We start from the raw sequence: 22,350 nt of genomic DNA, 5'->3' as shown, positions 1-22,350 counted from the left end.
TGCTCGTGGAACTGAATTCAAGCAGTTCCCGTTTGACCTCCAATGTGAACAGAACTCCAGGCTACAATCAAGCGCGGTAGCAGCAGAAAGAATCCTGGGCCTCATCAAATCCGCCAACTGCTGGAACCTTGGAACTCAAACCTCCAGACTAACTCACTGCGTACTTTCTCCCATCGTGGAAGTTGCACTTTGAAAACACTGAGCATTAAATAATTAGACAACCTCTCCTCAGAAGGAACATTCCAGTTGACTTCTAATTCTGGACACATGTAAAACCCTATCTTGTATTTTAGTTGGTCCTGCGTGAAACCCCTTCCTTATCCCTTATCTCCCATTTATTGTGTGAGTGTAAAAGGGGTGAAAGTTGCGAAATCCCTCCTGCATTTAGGTGTAAAAATAACCCAACCCTTTTTACTTCATCTTACCTAAAGCTTCCTGTGCAAGTTATTAGTAGAGGATTGGAACATTTCCAAATTTATGGGTTGGGGAAAATATGCCACCATTTTTAAAGGGCGAAAGAGGAAACCAAAATAAAAAAAACACATGGGTAAAGCGTGAAGAAATCAAGCAGTTTAAATTGACCCCCTCCTATCTCTGACATTTTGACTTGCTACCTTTCTACTTTTTAAATGTTTAATAAATTCTCCGAATTCAACACTTCGTGTTAATTCTTGCTGGATGATTAAGTCTTGTGGAACCTGGTGTGATTTACAATTTGGGAGTTATTCCAAATGACCGGAACCCCATAAATCTTCTTAAACATTGCATGTACATCATTGCGGAGATATTTATGTACCTGTAACCAGACCTGTATCCTAGATGTATCCACATACCTTAATGTTTTGTCTGTTCCCACTGATAACGCCAGCTTTCCAGATGGATGCACTGAAAGTGATGACACTTGGCCTCTGTTTAAAAAAAGAAACCAATTTAGCAGTGCATAATACAATCTATCTATTTCATTTTTTTTTCCTGTGGAGCACCGGCTTGGCCTGATTGAAACTCGCCCTCCTTCTCGCCACCTCCGCACTCCAATCTTGATACACGCGGATCACCGCGTTCTCCCGCCTGCTACTCTGTGTCTTCTTAGCCCATCTCAGGACCATCTCTCTGTCTTTGTAGCGGTGGAACCTCACCACTATTTCCCCTGCCTTCGGTTTTCTCACGAGGACCCGGTATGCTCCCTCCACTTCCAGGGGGCCCGTCAGGGCCTCAGCTCCCATTAAAGTATGGAGCATCGTACTCACATACGCCCCAACATCCGCTCCCTCTGACCCTTTGGGAAGACCCCAAATCCTTAAATTCTTCCTCCTCGAGCCATTTTCCAGGGCTTCCAGTCTCTCCATACACCTCTTATGCAGTGCCTCGTGCGTCTCTGTCTTCACCACCAAGCCCTGTATCTAGTCTTCATTCTCGGTTGCCTTTGCCTTCACTCCACGGAGCTCCATCTCCTGGGTCTTTTGCGTCTCCTTCAATCCCTCAATCGCCAGCAACATCGGCGCCAACACCTCCTTCTTGAGCTCCTCCACACATCGCCGGAGGAACTCCTGCTGTTCCGGGCCCCATACCATCTGGGCTCCCTCAGCCGCCATCTTGCTACTCCCTTCACTTCTCTGCCGCTGCTCCAGAGGATCCTCCGCAATCTGGCCACTACTATCTCTTCTTTCCATCCACACCCGGGGGGACTCCTTCCTTTATCGCCTCACACTGAGTTTGGCCGTGAAAAATTTCCGTTGGGGCTCCCAATAAGAGCCCAAAAGTCCGTTAAAACGGGAGGTGCCGAAACGTGCGACTCAGCTGGTCATCGCCGCAACCGGAAGTCTTCTATTAATACTCTTAATCAACAACTCATCCAGCGGCTTAAACATCCACTGCCTTCATCACAAGCTTACTGTGGATATTATGTGTACTATCTGCTGGATGCACCGCAGCAACCCACCATTGCTTTGACAGTACCTCGCAGCCTCATGATCTCCACCATCCAGAAAGACAAGGACAGCAGTTGCATGGGATGTCATCACGATCAAATCACCAGACATCCGGGGCGCGATTCTCCACTCCCACGCCGGCTGGGAGAATCGCCTGGGCCGCCAAAATTTCCGGGGACGCCGTTCCGACGCCCTCCCGCGATTCTCCCAAGCGGCGGGAACGGCCCGGTCGAATTTCGCGGGCCACAGGCCGGAGACACCGTAAACGGCGATTCTCCGGCACCCCCGCTATTCTGAGGCCCGGATGGGCCGAGCGGCCAGGCCAAAACAGCGGGTTCCCCCCGGCGCCGTCCACACCTGGTCGCTGCAGTCGTGGGCGGTGCGTGAACGCTGGGGGGGGGAAAGAGTGTAAATTCCACACAAACAGTTACCAGAGGCCAAAATTGAACCTAGATCCCTGGTGCTGTGAGACAGCAGTGCTAACCACCGTGCAGCCATGACGACCAAAGGTGGATGCTGAATTGGACTGGATGGAGAATTTGGGCATCATACGCCCGATGCAGTTTTCCGACTGGGCGGCACCGGTCATGAAACTGATGAATCATTTGTATGGCTAGTATAAAATGACGGTCAACCTCGTGTCTCGACTGGACTGTTATCTGCTCCGATCTTTATGCAAAGCTCTGGAGGTCGCACGTTTAAGAAACACGGCACGAGTCCCACTTGCCTCCAGTTGATCCTAACCCAGAGTCAAGACATTTGTAACCGTGAACACACACAGGGGTATATGATTACACCCATCTACCCGTTGGGGTTTCCTCCGCATGCGCAATACTCCAGCACGTAATGGAGAATATCCTGGAGGCCTAACCCGTGTGGCAGTCTATTTAGGCGATGTCCTGATCACGGGCTCATCCGACCAGGAGCATCTACAAAACCTGGCTGAGTGCTAAGGTGTTTTGAGGATACCGGTGTCCACCCCGGTGGAACAAAGGTGTCTTCACTGTCCGAAGTAATGTACCTCAGCTACCGCGGAGACCGCCATAGCTTGCCCCCGGTGAAAGAAAAATTACAGACAATTCGTACAGGCAGGCTCCCGTACCAGGTGGCCCATCAAAACTCCGGTCATTCATGGGCCTGGTGAATTACTATGGCAAGTTCCTCCCAAACCTGGCCAGTTTTATCACCCCTCCACCGTCTGTGAAAGGTGGCGCAACATTGGGAGCGGGCCTGAGAGCAGTCGGCAGCTTTCGTCAAGGTGAAACAACAACTCTCATCAAGACTGCTGACCCACTTCGACCCAACCTAGCCACTCCCGTCGACATGTCTCCGCATGGCATCAGGGCCATGGTGGCCCACACTATGGACGACGGATCCGAATGTCCCATCACCTTTTCCTCAAGAACGTTGGCCGATGCGGAGACAAGATATGCTCAGATCGAGAAGGCGTGTTTGGCTGTCACGTTCGGGGTCAAGAAATTTAATCAATATGTCTATGGGCATTTCTTTACCGTTCCCATGGACCAAAAACCCCTCCTAGGGCTCTTCAAGCAAGATAGAGCGATTCCCATTGCTTTTGCCTGCATCCAGCATTGGCATTGCTGCTTGCAACATATGACTATGTTATGGAGCACCGCTCCGGAACCAAGATTCCCCAAGCCGACTCCTTAAGCCACCTGCCCCTACCACCAGGCCACCTACAGGTCGGCAAGATCATGGCCCCCCTCCATTTTATGGACCGGTCACCGGTCATAGCGTCGCGCATCCGCGAGTGGATCCAGACTGACCCTCAGTATGTCCGCCACATGGTGCAGTCTTGGGCTCAGCACAAGGGCCTTACCACAGGGCCTGAAGGCCCACACCACAAAGATGCAAGAGCTCAGCATAGAGGACGGCGTGCTCCTTTGGGGGACCTGCGTGGTGGTCACTGAACATGGATGCGGTCCACTCTTCATGGACCTTGCACCTTTAAGACCTCCAATACGTTCGACCAGTTTACTTACTCAAACGTTTTACTCAGGTGCCCTTATTTGCGAGATGAACAAAGGACAGGTGCCCTTATTTGCGAGATGAACAAAGGACAAAATAGGTTCACAGTTTAACTGCTGTGTGCTCTGTTTCAGACAGACAATGGCTCACCCCGCCTCACCAGACTGTGTCATACAACTTGAAAGCTTCTCAATTCATCGGGCGGACCGCACCGCTTCATCAGGAAAGCTAAGGGTGGAGGGGTTTTCCTCCCAATCAACACCTCCTGGTGCTTGGATGTGGCGACCCTGGCGACCTACTGCTCCCCGGAGCTGGAATACCTGACCGTGACGTGCCACCCATACCACATGAGTTCACTTCAGCCATTATCAAAGCTGTGTACATCCACCCCAAGCAGAAGTGAAGGCAGCACTGGACGAACTGTACAGAGTTGTAAACAACTACGAAACAGAGGCCTTCTTCATCGTGGCTGGGGACTTCAACAAGGCCAACGTCAAGAGTGTACTGCCATAATTCCACCAACATTTCTCCTGTCCCACCAGGGGCGACAACACTCTTGACCACTGCTACTCAAAAATCAAGAGTGCCTACCGTTCCATCCCTCCGACCGCACTTTGGAAAATCAGACCATAAGACGGTGCTCCTTTTCCTGGCATACAAGCAGAAACTCAAACGGGTGAATCCAGCTAAGAAGGTCATGCACTGCTGGTCCGAGGAAACAGAAGAGCTCCTACATGACTGCTTAGAGAGAGTGGACTGGTCCACATTTAAGAACGCAGTGACCAACTTAAAAGAGTATGGCACCACCGTCACAGACTTCATCAGCAAATGTGTGGGCGACTGTGTGCCAAAGAAACCATGGCTAAATCGAGAGATTAGACTCCCTACTGAAGGACAGGTGTGAGGCGTTCAAGTCAGGTGACCCTGACCTATACAAGAAATCCAGGTACAACCTCCGCAAAGCTATCCAAGATGCCAAGAGCGAATATCAGACCAAGCTAGAGTCACAGACTAGCGTTACAGACTCTCGGCGGTTGTGGCCGAGCAGTATTTCCAGCAGCAGCGCACCCCTCCCCGATGAACTCAATGCATTCCATGCTCGGTTCGAGCAGGAAACCAACGATCCGCTGTCCAGTGCCCCAGCAGCCCATAACACACCCATCACAGTTTCCGAAGTCAGATCATCCTTCCTGAACTTGAACCCTTGGAAGGAGACGGGTCCGATGGGACCCCTGGTCGTGCACTCAGAGCCTGCGCGGACCAGCTGGCAGATGTGTTCGCTGACATCTTTAACCTGTCCCTATTCCGCTCCGAGGTCCCCACCTGCTTCAAGAAGACCATCACACCGAATGGCGAACAAGGAAGAACCAGGCAACATGCCTCAATGACTACCGTTCGGTCATAATGAAGTTCTTTGAGAGATTGGTCATGAAGCGCATTAACTCTAGACTCCCAGAACACCTTGATCTACTGCAGTTTGCATACCGCCTCAACCGGTCCACAGCAGACGCCATCTCCTACACTCATCCCGAGAGCATTTCGACAACAAGGACTCCTACATTAGACTCCTATTTATTGACTACAGCTCCGCTTCAACACTATAATCCCAGCCAAGCTCTTCTCAAAGCTCCAAAACTTGGGACTTTCTCCTCACTCTGCAACTGGATCCTCAACTTTCTGACCACAGACCAATCAGTAAGAATAAACAACAACACCTCCTCCACAATACCAGGGCACCGCAAGGCTGCGTACTTAGCCCCCTGCTATACTCCCTGTACACATTCGACTGCGTGGCAAAATTTGGTTCCAACTCCATCTACAAGTTTGCTGACGATACAACCATAGTGAGCCGGATCTTGAATAACGATGAATCAGAATACAGGAGGGAGATAGAGAACCTAGTGGAGTGGTGCAGCGACAACACTCTACCCTCAACGGCAGCAAAACTAAAGAGCTGGTCATTGACTTCTGGAAGCCAAGTACTGTATACACCCCTGTCAGCATCAACGGGGCTGAGGTGCAAATTCCTAGGGGCACACATCACCAAAGATCTGTCCTGGTCCACCCATGTCGACGCGACCATCAAGAAAGCACAACAGTACCTATACTTCCTCAGGAAACAAAGGAAATTCGGCACGTCCACACTAACTCTTGCCAACTTTTACAGATGCACCGTAGAAAGCATCCTACGTGGCTGCATCACAGCCTGGTATGGCAAATGCGCGGCCCAAGACCGCAAGATTTCAGAGAGTCGTGAACACAGCCCAGTCCATCACACAAACCTGCCTCCCATCCATTGACTCCATCTACACCTCCCGCTGCCTTGGGAAAGCGGGCAGCATAATCAAAGACCCGTCTCACCCACCCAGCTTACTCACTCTTTCAACTTCTTTCATCGGGCAGGAGATACCAAAAGAACATAAGAACAAGGAACAGGGGTAAGCCACCTGGCCCCTCGAGCCTGCTCCGCCATTTAATGAGATCATGGCTGATCTTTGTGGACTCAGCTCCACTCTCCGGCTCGTACACCATATCCCCGAATCCCTTTATTCTTTAGAAAGGCCTCTTTTTCTTAAAAATGTTTAAAGGAGCCTCAACTGCTTCACTGGGCAAGGAATTCCAGAGATTCACAACCCTTTGGGTGAAGAAGTTCCTCCTATACTCCGTCCCAAACGAGAATCCAGGTTGGTATGTTGCCTCCCTGGTGCAAGGGTCAAGGATGTCTCGGAGCGGCTGCAGGGTATTCTGGAGGGGGAGGGTGAACAGCCAGCTGTCGTGGTGCATATAGGCACCAACGATATAGGTAAAAAACGGGATGAGGTCCTACAAGCTGAATTTAGGGAGTTAGGAGTTAAACTAAAAAGTAGGACCTCAAAAGGTAGTAATCTCAGGATTGCTACCAGTGCCACGTGATAGTCAGAGTCGGAATGACAGGATAGCTAGGATGAATACGTGGCTTGAGAGATGGTGCAAGAGGGAGGGTTTCAAATTCCTGGGACATTGGGACCGGTTCTGTACAAATCGGACAGTCTGCATCTGGGTGGGACCGGAACCAATGTTCTCGGGGGTGTGTTTGCTAGTGCAGTTGGGGAGGGTTTAAACTAATGTGGCAGGGGGATGGGAACCGATGTCGGAAGTCAGTGGGGACGGAAACAAAAGGCAGGAAGGGAGAGTGTGTAAAGCATGACCAGAGAAAGCAGGGCAGAGAGCAAGGAAAGTCTACATTAAACTGCATTTATTTCAATGCAAGGGGCCTGACGGGCAAAGCGGATGAACTCAGGGCATGGATGGGCACATGGGACTGGGATATTATAGCTATGACTGAAACATGGCTAAGGGAGGGGCAGGACTGGCAGCTCAATGTTCCGGGGTACAGATGCTATAGAAAGGATAGAACTGGAGGTAAGAGAGGAGGGGGAGTGGCGTTTTTGATTAGGGAGAACATCACGGCAGTTCTTAGAGGGGATATATACGAGGGTCCGCCCACTGAGTCTATATGGGTGGAACTGAAAAATAAGAAGGGAGAGATCACCTTGATAGGACTGTACTACAGGCCCCCAAATAGTCAGCGGGAAATTGAGGAGCAAATATGTAAGGAGATTACAGATAGCTGCAAGAATAATAGGGTGGTAGTATTAGGGGACTTTAACTTTCCCAACATTGACTGGGACAGCCATAGCATTAGGGGCTTGGATGGAGGGAAATTTGTTGAGTGTATTCAGGAGGAATTTCTCATTCAGTATGTGGCTGGACCGACTAGAGAGGGGGCAAAACTTGACCTCGTCTTGGGAAATAAGGAAGGGCAAGTGACAGAAGTGAGGGATCACTTTGGGACAAGTGACCATAACTCCATTAGTTTTAAGATAGCTATGGAGAATGATAGGTCTGGCCCAAGAGTTAAAATTCTTAATTGGGGCAAGGCCAATTTTGATGGTATCAGACAGGAACTCTCAGAGGTAGATTGGGGGAGACTGTTGGCAGGCAAAGGGACGGCTGGTAAATGGGAGGCTTTTAAAAATGTGTTAACCAGGGTTCAGGGTAAGCACATTTCCTTTAGAGTGAAGGGCAAGGCTGGTAGAAGTAGGGAACCCTGGATGACTCGAGATATTGAGACTCTGGTCAAAAAAAAGGAGGCATATGACGTACATAAACAACTGGGATCAAGTGGATCCCTTGAAGAGTATATAGATTGTCGAAATAGAGTTAAGAGGGAAATCAGGAGGGCAAAAAGGGGACATGAAATTGCTTTGGCAAATAATGCAAAAGGAGAATCCAAAGAGCTTCTACAGATACATAAAGGGAAAAAGAGTAACTAGGGACAGAGTAGGGCCTCTTAAGGATCAACAAGGACATACATCTATGTGCAGAGCCACAAGAGTTGGGTGAGATCCTGAATGAATATTTCTCATCGGTATTCACGGTGGAGAAAGGCATGGATGTTAGGAAACTAAGGGAAATAAATAGTGATGTCTTGAGAAGTGTGCATATTACAGAGGAGGAGGTGCTGGAAGTCTTAAAGCGCATCAAGGTAGATAAATCCCCGGGACCTGATGAAATATATCCCAGGATGTTGAGGGAGGCTAGGGAGGAAATTGCGGGTCCCCTAACAGAGATATTTGAATCAACGGCAGCTACAGGTGAGGTGCCTGAAGATTGGAGAGTGGCGAATGTTGTGCCCTTGTTTAAGAAGGGCAGCAGGGAAAAGCCTGGGAACTACAGACCGGTGAGCCTAACGTCTGTAGTAGGTAAGTTGCTAGAAGGTATTCGGAGAGACAGGATCTACAAGCATTTAGAGGGGCAAGGACTGATTCGGGGCAGTCAGCATGGCTTTGTGCGTGGAAAATCATGTCTCACAAATTTGATTGAGTTTTTTGAGGGGGTGACCAAGAAGGTAGATGAGGGCAGTGCAGTAGACGTGGTCTACATGGACTTTAGCAAAGCCTTTGACAAGGTACCGCATGGTAGGATGTTGCAGAAGGTTAAAGCTCACGGGATCCAGGGTGAGGTTGCCAATTGGATTCAAAATTGGCTGGACGACAAGAAGACAGAGGGTGGTTGTAGAGGGTTGTTTTTCAAACTGGAGGCCTGTGACCAGTGGTGTGCCTCAGGGATCGGTGCTGGGTCCACTGTTATTTGTGATTTTTATTAATGATTTGGATGAGAATTTGGAGGCATGGTTAGTAAGTTTGCAGATGACACCAAGATTGGTGGCACAGTGGATAGTGAAGAAGGTTATCTAGGATTGCAACGGGATCTTGATCAATTAGGCCAGTGGGCCGACGAATGGCAGATGGAGTTTAATTTAGATAAATGTGAGGTGATGCATTTTGGCAGGCCAGGACCTACTCAGTTAATGGTATGGCGTTGGGGAGAGTTATAGAACAAAGAGATCTAGGAGTACAGGTTCATAGCTCCTTGAAGGTGGAGTCGCAGGTGGACAGGGTGGTGAAGAAGGCATTCGGCATGCTTGGTTTCATTGGTCAGAATATTGAATATAGGAGTTGGGACGTCTTGTTGAAGTTGTACAAGACATTGGTACGGCCACACTTGGAATACTGTGTGCAGTTCTGGTCACCCTATTGTAGAAAGGATATTATTAAACTAGAAAGAGTGCAGAAAAGATTTACTAGGACGTTACCGGGACTTGATGGTTCGAGTTATAAGGAGAGGCTGGATAGACTGGGACTTTTTTCCCTGGAGCGTAGGAGGCTTAGGGGTGATCTTATAGAGGTCTATAAAATAATGAGGGGCATAGATAAGGTAGATAGTCAACATCTTTTCCCAAAGGTAGGGGAGTCTAAAACTAGAGGGCATAGGTTTAAGGTGAGAGGGGAGAGATTCAGAAGGGCCCAGAGGGGGAATTTCTTCACTCAGAGGGTAGTGAGTGTCTGGAATGGGCTGCCAGAGGTAGTAGTAGAAGCGGGTACAATTGTGTCTTTTAAAAAGCATTTAGATAGTTACATGGGTAAGATGGGTATAGAGGGTTATGGGCCAAGTGCGGGCAACTGGGACTAGCTTAATGGTAAAAACTGGGTGGCATGGACTGGTTCCATGCTGTAAACCTCTATGATTCTATGATTCTAATTAATTGACGCAATGTCAGTTACAGGGGTGCAGTGCTCTGACTGTGAGATGTGGCAGGTCCGGGAGGCTTCCAGCGTCCCGGATGGCTTCATCTGCAGAAAGTGCACCCAACTGGAGCTCCTCACAGATCGCATGGTTCGGTTGGAGCAGCAATTGGATGCACTTAGGAGCATGCAGGTGGCGGAAAGTGTCATAGATCGCAGTTATATAAATGTGGTCACACCCAAGGTGCAGGCAGAGAAATGGGTGACCACCAGGAAGGGCAGGCAGTCAGTGCAGGAATCCCCTGTAGTTGTCACCCTCTCGAACAGGTATACCCCTTTGGATACCTGTCGGGGGGGATAGCCTATCAGGGGAAAACAGCAGCAGCCAGAGCAGTGGCACCACGGCTGGCTCTGATGTTCAGAAGGGAGGGTCAAAGCGCAGAAGTGCGCTTAAAAGCGCAGTAATAGGGGACTCTATAGTCAGGGGCACAGATAGGCGCTTCTGTGGACGTGAAAGAGACTCCAGGATGGTATGTTGCCTCCCTGGTGCCAGGGTCCAGGATGTCTCCGAACGGGTAGAGGGCATCCTGAAGGGGGAGGGCAAACAGGCAGAGATCGTTGTACATATTGGAACTAACGACATAGGAAGGGGCATGAGGTCCTGCAGCAGGAGTTCAGGGAGCTAGGCAGAAAGTTAAAAGACAGGACCTCTAGGGTTGTAATCTCGGGATTACTCCCTGCGCCACGTGCCAGTGAGGCTAGAAATAGGAAGATAGAGCAGCTAAACACGTGGCTAAACAGCTTGTGTAGGAGGGAGGGTTTCCGTTATCTGGGCCACTGGGAGCTCTTCCGGGGCAGGTGTGACCTATATAAGGACGGGTTGCATCTAAACCGGAGAGGCATAAATATCTTGGCCGCAAGGTTTGCTAGTGTCACACGGGAGGGTTTAAACTAGTATGGCAGGGGGGTGGGCACGGGAGCAATAGGTCAGAAGGTGAGAGCATTGAGGGAGAACTAGGGAATAGGGACAGTGGGGCTCTGAGGCAGAGCAGACAGGGAGAAGTTCCTGAACACAGCGGGTCTGGTGGCCTGAAGTGCATATGTTTTAATGCAAGAAGTATTACGGGTAAGACAGGTGAACTTAGAGCTTGGATTAGTACTTGGAACTATGATGTTGTTGCCATGACAGAGGCCTGGTTGAGGGAAGGGCAGGATTGGCAGCTAAACGTTCCAGGATTTAGATGTTTCAGGCGGGATAGAGGGGGATGTAAAAGGGGAGGCGGAGTTGCGCTACTGGTTAGGGAGAATATCACAGCTGTACTGCGGGAGGACACCTCAGAGGGCAGTGAGGCTATATGGGTAGAGATCAGGAATAAGAAGGGTGCAGTCACAATGTTGGGGGTTTACTGCAGGCCTCCCAACAGCCAGCGGGAGATAGAGGAGCAGATAGGTAGACAGATTTTGGAAAAGAGTAAAAACAACAGGGTTGTGGTGATGGGAGACTTCAACTTCCCCAATATTGACTGGGACTCACTTAGTGCCAGGGGCTTAGACGGGGCGGAGTTTGTAAGGAGCATCCAGGAGGGCTTCTTAAAACAATATGTAGACAGTCCAACTAGGGAAGGGGCGGTACTGGACCTGGTATTGGGGAATGAGCCCGGCCAGGTGGTAGATGTTTCAGTAGGGGAGCATTTCGGTAACAGTGACCACAATTCAGTAAGTTTTAAAGTACTGGTGGACAAGGATAAGAGTGGTCCTAGGATGAATGTGCTAAATTGGGGGAAGGCTAATTATAACAATATTAGGCGGGAACTGAAGAACATAGATTGGGGGCAGATGTTTGAGGGCAAATCAACATCTGACATGTGGGAGGCTTTCAAGTGTCAGTTGAAAGGAATTCAAGACCGGCATGTTCCTGTGAGGAAGAAGGATAAATACGGCAATTTTCGGGAACCTTGGATAACGAGAGATATTGTAGGCCTCGTCAAAAAGAAAAAGGAGGCATTTGTCAGGGCTAAAAGGCTGGGAACAGACGAAGCCTGCGTGGAATATAAGGAAAGTAGGAAGGAACTTAAGCAAGGAGTCAGGAGGGCTAGAAGGGGTCACGAAAAGTCATTGGCAAATAGGGTTAAGGAAAATCCCAAGGCTTTTTACATGTACATAAAAAGCAAGAGGGTAGCCAGGGAAAGGGTTGGCCCACTGAAGGATAGGCAAGGGAATCTATGTGTGGAACCGGAGGAAATGGGTGAGGTACAAATGAATACTTTGCATCAGTATTTATCAAAGAGAAGAAATTGGTAGATGTTGAGTCTGGAGAAGGGAATGTAGATAGCCTGGGTCACATTGAGATCCAAAAAGACGAGGTGTGTCCTGTACAGCACAGGAACAGGCCCTTCGGCCCTCCCAAGCCCGTGCCAACCATGCTGCCCGACTAAATTACAATCTTCTACACTTCCTGGGTCCGTATCCCTCTATTCCCATCCTATTCATGGTATTTGTCATGGTGCCCCTTAAATGCCACTATCTATCTACCTATATTCTTATTGTAATAATAAAATTAGGGGCTGGTTTAGCACCATGGGCTAAACAGCTGACTTGTAATGCAGAACAATGCCAGCAGCGCAGGTTCAATTCCCATACCGGCCTCCCCGAACAGGCGGCGGAATGTGGTGACTAGGGGCTTTGCACATAACCTCATTGAAACCTACTTGTGACAATAAGCGATTATTATTATTATCCGTGGTGGTTCAATCAAGATCCATTGTTCACTGTAGGCAGCACGGTAGCACAAGTGATTAGCACTGTGGCTTCACAGCGCCAGGGTCCAAGGTTCGATTCCCTGCTGGGTCACTGTCTGTACGGAGTCTGCACATTCTCCCTCTGTCTGCGTGGGTTTCCTCCGAGTGCTCCGGTTTCCTCCCACAGTCCAAAGACGTGCAGGTTAGGTGGATTGGCCATGATAAATTGACCTTAGTGACCAAAAAAGGTTAGGAGGGGTTATTGGGTTACGGGGATACGGTGGAAGTGAGGGCTTAACTGGTTCGGTGCAGACACGATGGGCCGAACGGCCTCCTTCTGCACTGCAAGTTCTATGTTCTATAGCTCCCCTTGTCTGACCAGCCATCAGCCCATTAAGGAGTCTGATGTATTCTTTTGGCTGTTCTTCGTCCTGCTGCAAAGTTGATCACCTGTGTCTGGAAGTTTGTTACATAGTCATAGTCTTTGGAGTGGGTAATCAAAAAGTCCATATAGCAATAAGAGGTGCAGCCCTTCACTGGAGTGCTTTTGCAGATGGCCACCATCGATTCCAGCCAGGGCCTCATGAGAGTTTCTGTTCCTGGCCTATGTGTATCTTTTCAGCCTGTTTTCAGTACGACAACTTCCACAATGGACGCCCAGGCATGTCCAAGATGAAAATGTTAGCTTGAAACTTATGTCTGGTGGCCCAGCATCAATGCAGACATCGAGCCTGTGCACCAGCACTGTGCCGAGTGTCAGGCATACCAGAAATTGCCTCCAACAGTCCGTCTCCCCCTTGGGAATGGCCAGTTCATCCGTGGTCTCGCCTCCATATAGACTTCGTGCTCCGCTTTCAGGGGGCAATGTTCCTCGTCGACACCCACTCCAAGTGGATGCAGGTCCTCAAGATACAGGAGATGACAGCCCAGACCACCATAGAGAAACTCCCACACATTTTCAGCACGCACGTCATACTGGAGGTTCTGGTATTATACAATGGTACGACGTTTACGAGCACGGACTTTGCAGCATTCATGTCCGTCAATGGGATCCGTCACTTGAGGACCACCCCTTACCATCCAGCTTCGAATGGGTTGGCCAAGAGGGAGGGGCAAACTTTTATGCTTGGAATGACAAAGCAAATATCGGGATCCAGAGCCACCCGCTTGGCAAGGTTCTTATTCTGCTAGCGGACAACCTGCATGAGTTCTCCCAGTGAGCCAGAGAAAACACAGCCAGAGTGAGGCACAGCGAAGAGCGAGCTTGGGAATTTGAAGCTCGGTGGGAATTGAATCGGTAAGACTGTCCCTTTTTAAATTTCAGGAATTTAAGTTAATCTAGAATTGTGCAGTGAAGGTTAACAAGGGGCTGCCCGCTTCTGGGTGCGGCTATGCAGAGCTAGGTCGCATATTCAGTAGCTCCCGCTTGGAACGGACTTTTGGGCTCTTTTACAGGGCCCCCACGGCATTTGTTTGACATTTCCCGGTGTGGGAAGAAGACTGCAGCATTCCCCTGACAGTGTCCCCCAGGAACGTTATGTATTTTGGCTACCAGACCCGGCAGAAACAGTAAAAGATTTGGCTGCAACAGGATAAACAGGGTCTCTTCCAGCATGCAGGCGGGGGAAGGGCAAGCTTAAAGCTGCAATCTGACTTGACTCTATAGAACATAGAACGATACAGCGCAGTACAGGCCCTTCGGCTCACGATGTTGCACCGAAACAAAAGCCATCAAACCGACACTATGCCATTATCATCCATATGTTTATCCAATAAACCTTTAAATGCCCTCAATGTTGGCGGGTTCACTACTGTTGCAGGTAGGGCATTTCACGGCCTCTTTGCGTAAAGAACCTACCTCTGACCTCTGTCCTATATCTATTACCCCTCAGTTTAAAGCTATGTCCCCTCGTGCCAGCCATTTCCATCCGCGGGAGAAAGCTCTCACTGTCCACCCTATCTAACCCCCTGATCATTTTGTATGCCTCCATTAAGTCTCCTCTTAACCTTGTTCTCTCCAACGAAAACAACCTCAAGTCCATCAGCCTTTCCTCATAAGATTTTCCCTCCATACCAGGCAACATCCTGGTAAATCTCCTCTGCACCCGCTCCAAAGCCTCCACGTCCTTCCTATAATGCGGTGACCAGAACTGTACGTAATACTCCAAATGCGGCCGTACCAGAGTTCTGTACAGCTGCAACATGACCTCCCGACTGCGGAACTCAATCCCTCTACCAATAAAGGCCAACACTCCATAGGCCTTCTTCACAACCCTATCAACCTGGGTGGCAACTTTCAGGGATCTATGTACATGGACACCTAGATCCCTCTGCTCATCCACACTTCCAAGAACTTTACCATTAGCCAAATATTCCGCATTCCTGTTATTCCTTCCAAAGTGAATCACCTCACACTTCTCTACATTAAACTCCATTTGCCACCTCAGCCCAGCTCTGCAGCTTATCTATATCCCTCTGTAACCTGCTACATCCTTCCACACTGTCGACAACACCACCGACTTTAGTATCGTCTGCAAATTTACTCACCCACCCTTCTGCGCCCTCCTCTAGGTCATTGATAAAAATGACAAACAGCAACAGCCCCAGAACAGATCCTGGTGGTACGCCACTTGTAACTGAACTCCATTCTGAACATTTCCCATCAACCACCACCGTCTGTCTTCTTTCAGCTAGCCAATATCTGATCCACATCTCTAAATCTCCCTCAATCCCCAGCCTCCGTATTTTCTGCAATAGCCTACCGTGGGGAACCTTATCAAACGCTTTACTGAAATCCATATACACCACATCAACTGCTCTACCCTAGTCTACCTGTTCAGTCACCTTCTCAAAGAACTCGATAAGGTTTGTGAGGTATGACCTACCCTTGACAAAGCCATGCTGACTATCCCTGATCATATTATTCCTATCTAGATGATTGTAAATCTTGTCTACCCACTACAGAAGTGAGGCTCACCGGTCTATAGTTGCCGGGGTTGTCTCTGCTTCCCTTTTTGAACAAAGGGACCACATTTGCTATCCTCCAGTCCTCTGGCACTATTCCTGTAGCCAATGATGACATAAAAATCAAAGCCAAAGGTCCAGCAATCTCTTTCCTGGCTTCCCAGAGAATCCTAGGATAAATCCCATCAGGCCCCGGGGACTTATCCATTTTCAGCCTGTCCAGAATTGCCAACACCTCTTCCCTACGTACCTCAATGCCATCTATTCTAATAGCCTGGTCTCAGCATTATCCTCCACAACATTATCTTTTTCCAGAGTGAATACTGACGAAAAATATTCATTTAGTATCTCTCCTATCTCTTCAGACTCCACGCACAACTTCCCATCCCTGTCCTTGACTGGTCCTACTCTTTCCCTAGTCATTCGCTAGTCATTCGCTTATTCCTGACATACCTATAGAAAGCTTTTGGGTTTTCCTTGATCCTACCTGCCAAATACTTCTCATGTCCCCTCCTCGCTCGTCTTAGCTCTCTCTTTAGATCCTTCCTCGCTACCTTGTAACTATCCATCGCCCCAACTGAAACTTCACACCTCATCTTCACAGAGGCCTCCTTCTTCCTCTTAACAAGAGATTCCACTTCTTTGGTAAACCATGGTTCCCTCGCTCTACGCCTTCCTCCCTGCCTGACCGGTACCTACTTATCAAGAACACGCAGTAGCTGATCCTTGAACAAGCTCCACTTATCCAGTGTGCCCAACACTTGCAGCCTACTTCTCCACCTTATCCCCCCCAAGTCACGTCTAATGGCATCATAATCGCCCTTCCTCCAGCTATAACTCTTGCCCTGCGGGGTATACTTATCCCTTTCCATCACTAACGTAAACGTCACCGAATTGTGGTCACTGTCCCCAAAGTGCTCTCCTACCTCCAAATCCAACACCTGGCCTGGTTCATTACCCAAAACCAAATCCAACGTGGCCTCGCCTCTTGTTGGCCTGTCAACATATTGTGTCAGGAAACCCTCCTGCACACTGTACAAAAACCGACCCATCTAATGTACTCGAACTATATCTTTTCCAGTCAATCTTTTCCACTCTATCAAAGGTGAATTCTAGCAGCAGAGGGAACAACTGTGAAAAGATCTACCAAGGCCATTGAAGAAGCAGGGACGAGGCCTCCGGTGGCGGCCATGGAGGAGTAGGTCGCGCATTCGGCAGCTCCCGTCTGGAACGGACTCCCAGACCTTTTTCAGGAGTTTCCATAGACTTTTTGGGGCAGACTGGTGAAGCGAACACTGCCAAAAGGATTCCCTCTCGACTTCCGGTTGCGGCTATGCGGAGCTAAGCCGCACGATTCGGCAGCTCCCGCTACCACGGACTTTCGGGCTCGTTAGAGGAGCCCCAACGGAACTTTTTTTTTTTTCCCCCCCCGTGGGGAAGGGAAGAGAGAGGTCCCCCTCCAACTTCTATGAAACGGACCAGAAGTGTAACGGCCAAAGGAGCGGCACTGGAGCAACGGGAGAAGCGAGGGGAAGAAAACAAAATGGCGGCGGCCAGGGACAAAGGGGAGCTGCAGGAGTTCATCAAGCGCTGCTTCGAGGAGCAGCGCGAGGAGATGCGCAAGGAGATGTTGGCGCCTATGCTTTCGGCTATTGAAGGACTCGGGATCACCCAGAAGGCCCACGAAGCTAAGATCCAGGAGGTACAGAAAAGAGTCAGTCAGAACGAGGACGAGCTCGTGGGCCTGGCGGTGAGAGTGGAGCAGAACGAGGCGCTACACAAGAGGTGGGCGGGAAGACTCGAAGACCTGGAGAACAGGTCGAGGAGAAAGAATCTGCGAACCCTGGGTCTCCCTGAGGGAGTGGAGGGGGCTGATGCCGGGGCATATGCGAGCAAGATGCTCGAGGCGATGATGGGCACGAAGGCCCCTTCGAGGCCGCTGGAGTTGGATGGGGCACATCGGGTGCTGGTGAAGAAGCCCCAGGCAAATGAGCCGCCAAGGGCGATGGTGGTGAGGTTCCACCGGTTCACGGACAGAGAGTGGGTCCTGAGATGGGCCAAGAAGGAGCGGAGCAGTAAGTGGGACAATGCAGAGATCCGAATATACCCCGACTGGAGCATGGAGGTTGCAAAGCGGAGAGCGGGTTTCAACCGGGCCAAAGCAGCGTTGTACCGGAAAGTGAAATTCGGAATGCTGCAGCCAGCGCGACTGTGGGTCACATACAAGGGCCAACACTATTACTTCAAAACGCCTGAAGAGGCATGGACCTTTGTACAAGCCGAAAAGTTGGACTCTAACTGAGGGTTTGTGAGGGTGGGGGGGATGTTTTGGGGTTTGATGTGTGATGATTGTTGTATATAGGGGGTCAATCATGCGCAGGAAATGTTACATGGGCTGGGGGAGAGAGAGACAAGGCTGCGACAGGAGCTGCGCCAGAGGGGGCGGAGCGGGCTTTGGAAAGGCGGGAAGGGGAACGAAGGATTGGGAGACTCCCACGCGGGGAGGTGAATGGGACGGCGGGGGAAGCCGGGGTCAGCAGGCGTCAGTTGACTTATGGGAGTGACATGGGGGGAGCAAAAAAGCTAGACAGGGGACTAGCAGGGGGGGGGGCGGGTGGAAAGAGTTGCTGCTGCACTGGCCGAAAGGGAATGGGACACAGAAGAGGTGGTCGGGACAGGGGTCCCCCCTCTGGGGGACTGGAGGGTGAGGGAGGCGTGGACACAGGACTGGCCCAGAAAAGGAGATGGCTAGTCGGCAGGGCGTTGGGGGGGGGGGGGGGGGGAGGGGGGGGTGAGAGAGTCCCTCCAATCCGGCTGATAACGTGGAATGTGAGGGGCCTGAATGGGCCGGTGAAGAGGGCTCGAGTGTACTGAAGGCGGCCGTGGTCATGCTCCAAGAGACACACCTTCAGGTGGCGGACCAGGTCAGGTTAAGAAAGGGATGGGTAGGACAGGTTTTCCACTCGGTACTGGACGCGAAGAATAGAGGGGTGGCAATATTGGTGGGAAAGCGGTGTCATTTGAGGCCAAGACTATTGTCGCGGACAATGGAGGGCGATATGTAATGGTGAGCGGTAGGCCACAAGGGACGTGGGTGGTGTTGGTAAACGTATACGCCCCGAACTGGGATGATGCAGGATTCATGAAGCGCATGTTGGGGCGCATTCCGGACCTGGAGATAGGAGGCCTGATAATGGGAGGGGACTTCAATACAGTGTTGGATCCAGCACTGGACCGCTCCAAATCAAGGACTGGAAAGAGGCCGGCGGCGGCCAAGGTACTTAGGGGGTTTATGGATCAGGTGGGGGGAGTGGACCCATGGCTGTTTGCAAGGCCAGGGAATTTTCTTTCTTCTCCCATGTACACAAAGCCTACTCCCGGATAGATTTCTTTGTTCTGGGTAGGGCACTCATCCCGAGGGTGGAGGGGACGGAGTATTCGGCTATAGCCGTTTCGGAACATGCCCCGCACTGGGTGGAACTGGAGCTGGGAGAGGAGAGGGACCAACGCCGGTTGTGGCGGCTGGATGTGGGACTGTTGGCGGACGAGGTGGTGTGTGGGAAGGTGAGGGGGTGTATCGAAAGGTACTTGGAGGCCAACGACAACGGGGAGGTGCGGGTGGGGGTGGTATGGGAGGCGTTGAAGGCGGTGATCAGGGGAGAGCTAATTTCCATTAGGGCCCATAGGGAGAAGACAGAGGGTATGGAAAGGGAGAGGTTAGTGGGGGAGATTTTGAGAGTGGACAGGAGATACGCAGAGGAGGAAAGATTACTTGGGGAAAGACGACGGCTCCAGATGGAGTTTGACCTGTTGACCACAGGGAAGGCGGAGGCACAGTGGAGGAAAGCGCAGGGGGCGACCTACGAGTATGGGGAAAAGGCTAGTCGGATGCTGGCACACCAGCTCCGCAAGAGGATGGCAGTGAGGGAAATAGGGGGAGTCAAAGATGGAAGGGGAGCCACGGTTCGGAGTGCGACGAAAATAAACAAGGTATTCAAGGCCTTTTATGAAGAGCTGTACAGATCCCAGCCCCCAGCGGGGGAAGAGGGGATGAGACGATTCCTAGATCAGCTGAGATTCCCGAGGGTGGAGGAGCAAGAGGTGGCTGGTTTGGGGGCACCAATTGGGTTGGAGGAGCTGAGCAAGGGTTTGGGGAGCATGCAGGCGGGGAAGGCCCCGGGACCGGACGGATTCCCGGTGGAGTTCTACAGGAAGTACGCAGACCTGTTGGCCCCGCTACTGGTGAGGACCTTTCATGAGGCAAGAGAGGAGGGGACCCTGCCCCCGACAATGTCGGAAGCGACAATTTCTTTGATCCTAAAGCGGGACAAGGACCCACTGCAATGTGGATCATACAGGCCGATCTCGCTCCTCAATGTGGATGCAAAGTTGCTGGCAAAAGTGCTGGCCACGAGGATCGAGGACTGTGTCCCGGGGGTAATCCACGAGGACCAGACGGGATTTGTAAAGGGCAGGCAACTAAACACCAATGTGCGGCGGCTCTTAAACGTGATAATGATGCCATCGGAGGAGGGAGAGGTGGAGATAGTGGCAGCTATGGACGCGGAGAAGGCCTTTGACCGAGTAGAGTGGGAGTACCTCTGGGAGGTGCTGCGTAGGTTTGGATTCGGGGTAGGGTTTATCAATTGGGTTAAGCTCCTTTACAGAGCCCCGATGGCGAGTGTAGTGACGAACCGGCGGAGGTCGGAGTACTTTCGACTGTACCGAGGGACGAGGCAGGGGTGCCACCTGTCCCCCGTTGTTCGCATTGGCGATCAAACCATTGGCCATGTAATTGAGGGAGTCTAATAAATGGAGGGGGGTGGTCCGAGGGGGAGAAGAGCATCGGGTGTCGCTATATGCGGATGACCTGTTGCTGTACATGGCGGATCCAATGTAGGGGATGGTGGAGGTCATGCAGACTCTAAGGGGGTTTGGGGAGTTTTCGGGCTATAAGCTCAATGTAGGGAAGAGTGAGCTCTTTGTATTACAGGCGGGGGACCAAGAAAAAGGGATAGGGGACTTACCGCTGAGGAGGGCAGAGGGGAGCTTTCGGTATCTGGGGATCCAGATAGCCAGGAGTTGGGGGACCCTACATAAACTGAATCTGACGAGGTTGGTGGAGCAAATCGAGGAGGATTTCAAAAGATGGGACATGTTACCGCTCTCGCTGGCGGGTAGAACATAGAACAATACAGCGCAGTACAGGCCCTTCGGCCCACGATGTTGCACCGAAACAAAAGCCATCTAACCTACACTATGCCATTATCATCCATATGTTTATCCAATAAACTTTTAAATGCCCTCAATGTTGGCGAGTTCACTACTGTAGCAGGTAGGGCATTCCACGGCCTCACTACTCTTTGCGTAAAGAACCTACCTCGGACCTCTGTCCTATATATATTACCCCTCAGTTTAAAGTTATGTCCCCTCGTGCCAGCCATATCCATCCGCGGGAGAAGGCTCTCACTGTCCACCCAACAGGTAGAGTGCAGTCGGTCAAAATGGTGGTCCTTCCGAGGTTTCTGTTTGTGTTTCAGTGCCTTCCCAGCGTGATCACGAAGGCCTTTTTTAAGAGAGTAGGCAGGAGTATTATGGGGTTTGTGTGGGCGAATAAGACCCCGAGAGTAAGGAGAGGGTTCCTGGAACGCAGTAGGGACCGAGGAGGGTTGGCGCTGCCAAACCTGGGGAGCTACTACTGGGCAGCAAATGTGGAGATGATCCACAAGTGGGTTATGGAGGGAGAGGGGGCGGCATGGCAGAGGATGGAGATGGCATCCTGTAAAGGAACGAGCCTGGGGGCGTTGGTGACGGCACCGCTGCCGCTCTCGCCGACAAAGTATACCACGAGTCCAGTGGTGGCGGCAAAGCTAATGATCTGGGGCCAGTGGAGACGGCACCGGGGTGCAATGGGAGCATCGGTGTGGTCCCCCATCAGGGGTAACCACCGGTTTGTCCCGGGGAAGATGGACGGGGTTCCAGAGCTGGCATCGGGCGGGGATTGGAAGAATGGGGGACCTGCTCATCAACGGGACGTTTGCGAGCCCAGGGGTACTGGAGGAGAAGTTTGAGTTACCCCCGGGAAATGCCTTTAGATATATGCAGGTGAGGGCTTTTGTGAGGAGACAGGTGAGGGAATTCCCGTTGCTCCCGGCACACGAAGTTCAAGATAGGGTGATCTCGGGTGTGTGGGTCGGGGAGGGCAAGCTGTCGGAAATACACCAGGAGTTGAAAGAAGAGGGGGAAACGCTGGTAGAAGAGTTGAAGGGTAAATGGGAGGAGGAGCTGGGGGAGGGGATCGAGAAAGGTCTGTGGGCTGATGCCCTAGGTAGGGTTAATTCCTCCTCCTCGTGTGCCAGGCTCAGCCTGATACAATTTAAGGTGGTCCACAGAGCGCACTTGACGGGGGCGAGGTTGAGTAGGTTCTTTGGGGTAGAGGACAGATGTGGAACGTGCTCAGGGAGCCCGGCGAACCATGTCCATATGTTTTGGTCATGCCCGGCACTGGAGGGGTTCTGGAGAGGAGTGGCGGGAGCAATATCTCAGGTGGTGAAAGTCCGGGTCAAGCCAAGCTGGGGCCTAGCAATATTTGGAGTAGTGGACAAACCGGGAGTGCAGGAGGCAAAAGAGGCCGGCATTCTGACCTTTGCGTCCCTAGTAGCC

General features: G+C 51.1%; 1 protein-coding gene across 1 annotated transcript in view; it reads right to left on the bottom strand.

Annotated features, from left to right (window-relative positions):
- The window catches only part of pak1ip1 (PAK1 interacting protein 1), a 149,005-nt gene that overhangs the window by 69,797 nt on the left and 56,858 nt on the right, over positions 1–22,350 (bottom strand). Inside the window, exon 4 of the mRNA XM_072509556.1 lies at positions 834–908. Within this exon, the coding sequence (XP_072365657.1) occupies positions 834–908 (75 nt within the window). The remainder of the gene's footprint in view (positions 1–833; positions 909–22,350) is intronic.

The sequence above is a fragment of the Scyliorhinus torazame genome, chromosome 6 (genome assembly GCF_047496885.1).
Source record: "Scyliorhinus torazame isolate Kashiwa2021f chromosome 6, sScyTor2.1, whole genome shotgun sequence".
In the NCBI taxonomy this organism is placed as follows: Eukaryota; Metazoa; Chordata; class Chondrichthyes; order Carcharhiniformes; family Scyliorhinidae; genus Scyliorhinus; species Scyliorhinus torazame.
This window is presented reverse-complemented; position numbering and strand designations above follow the sequence as displayed.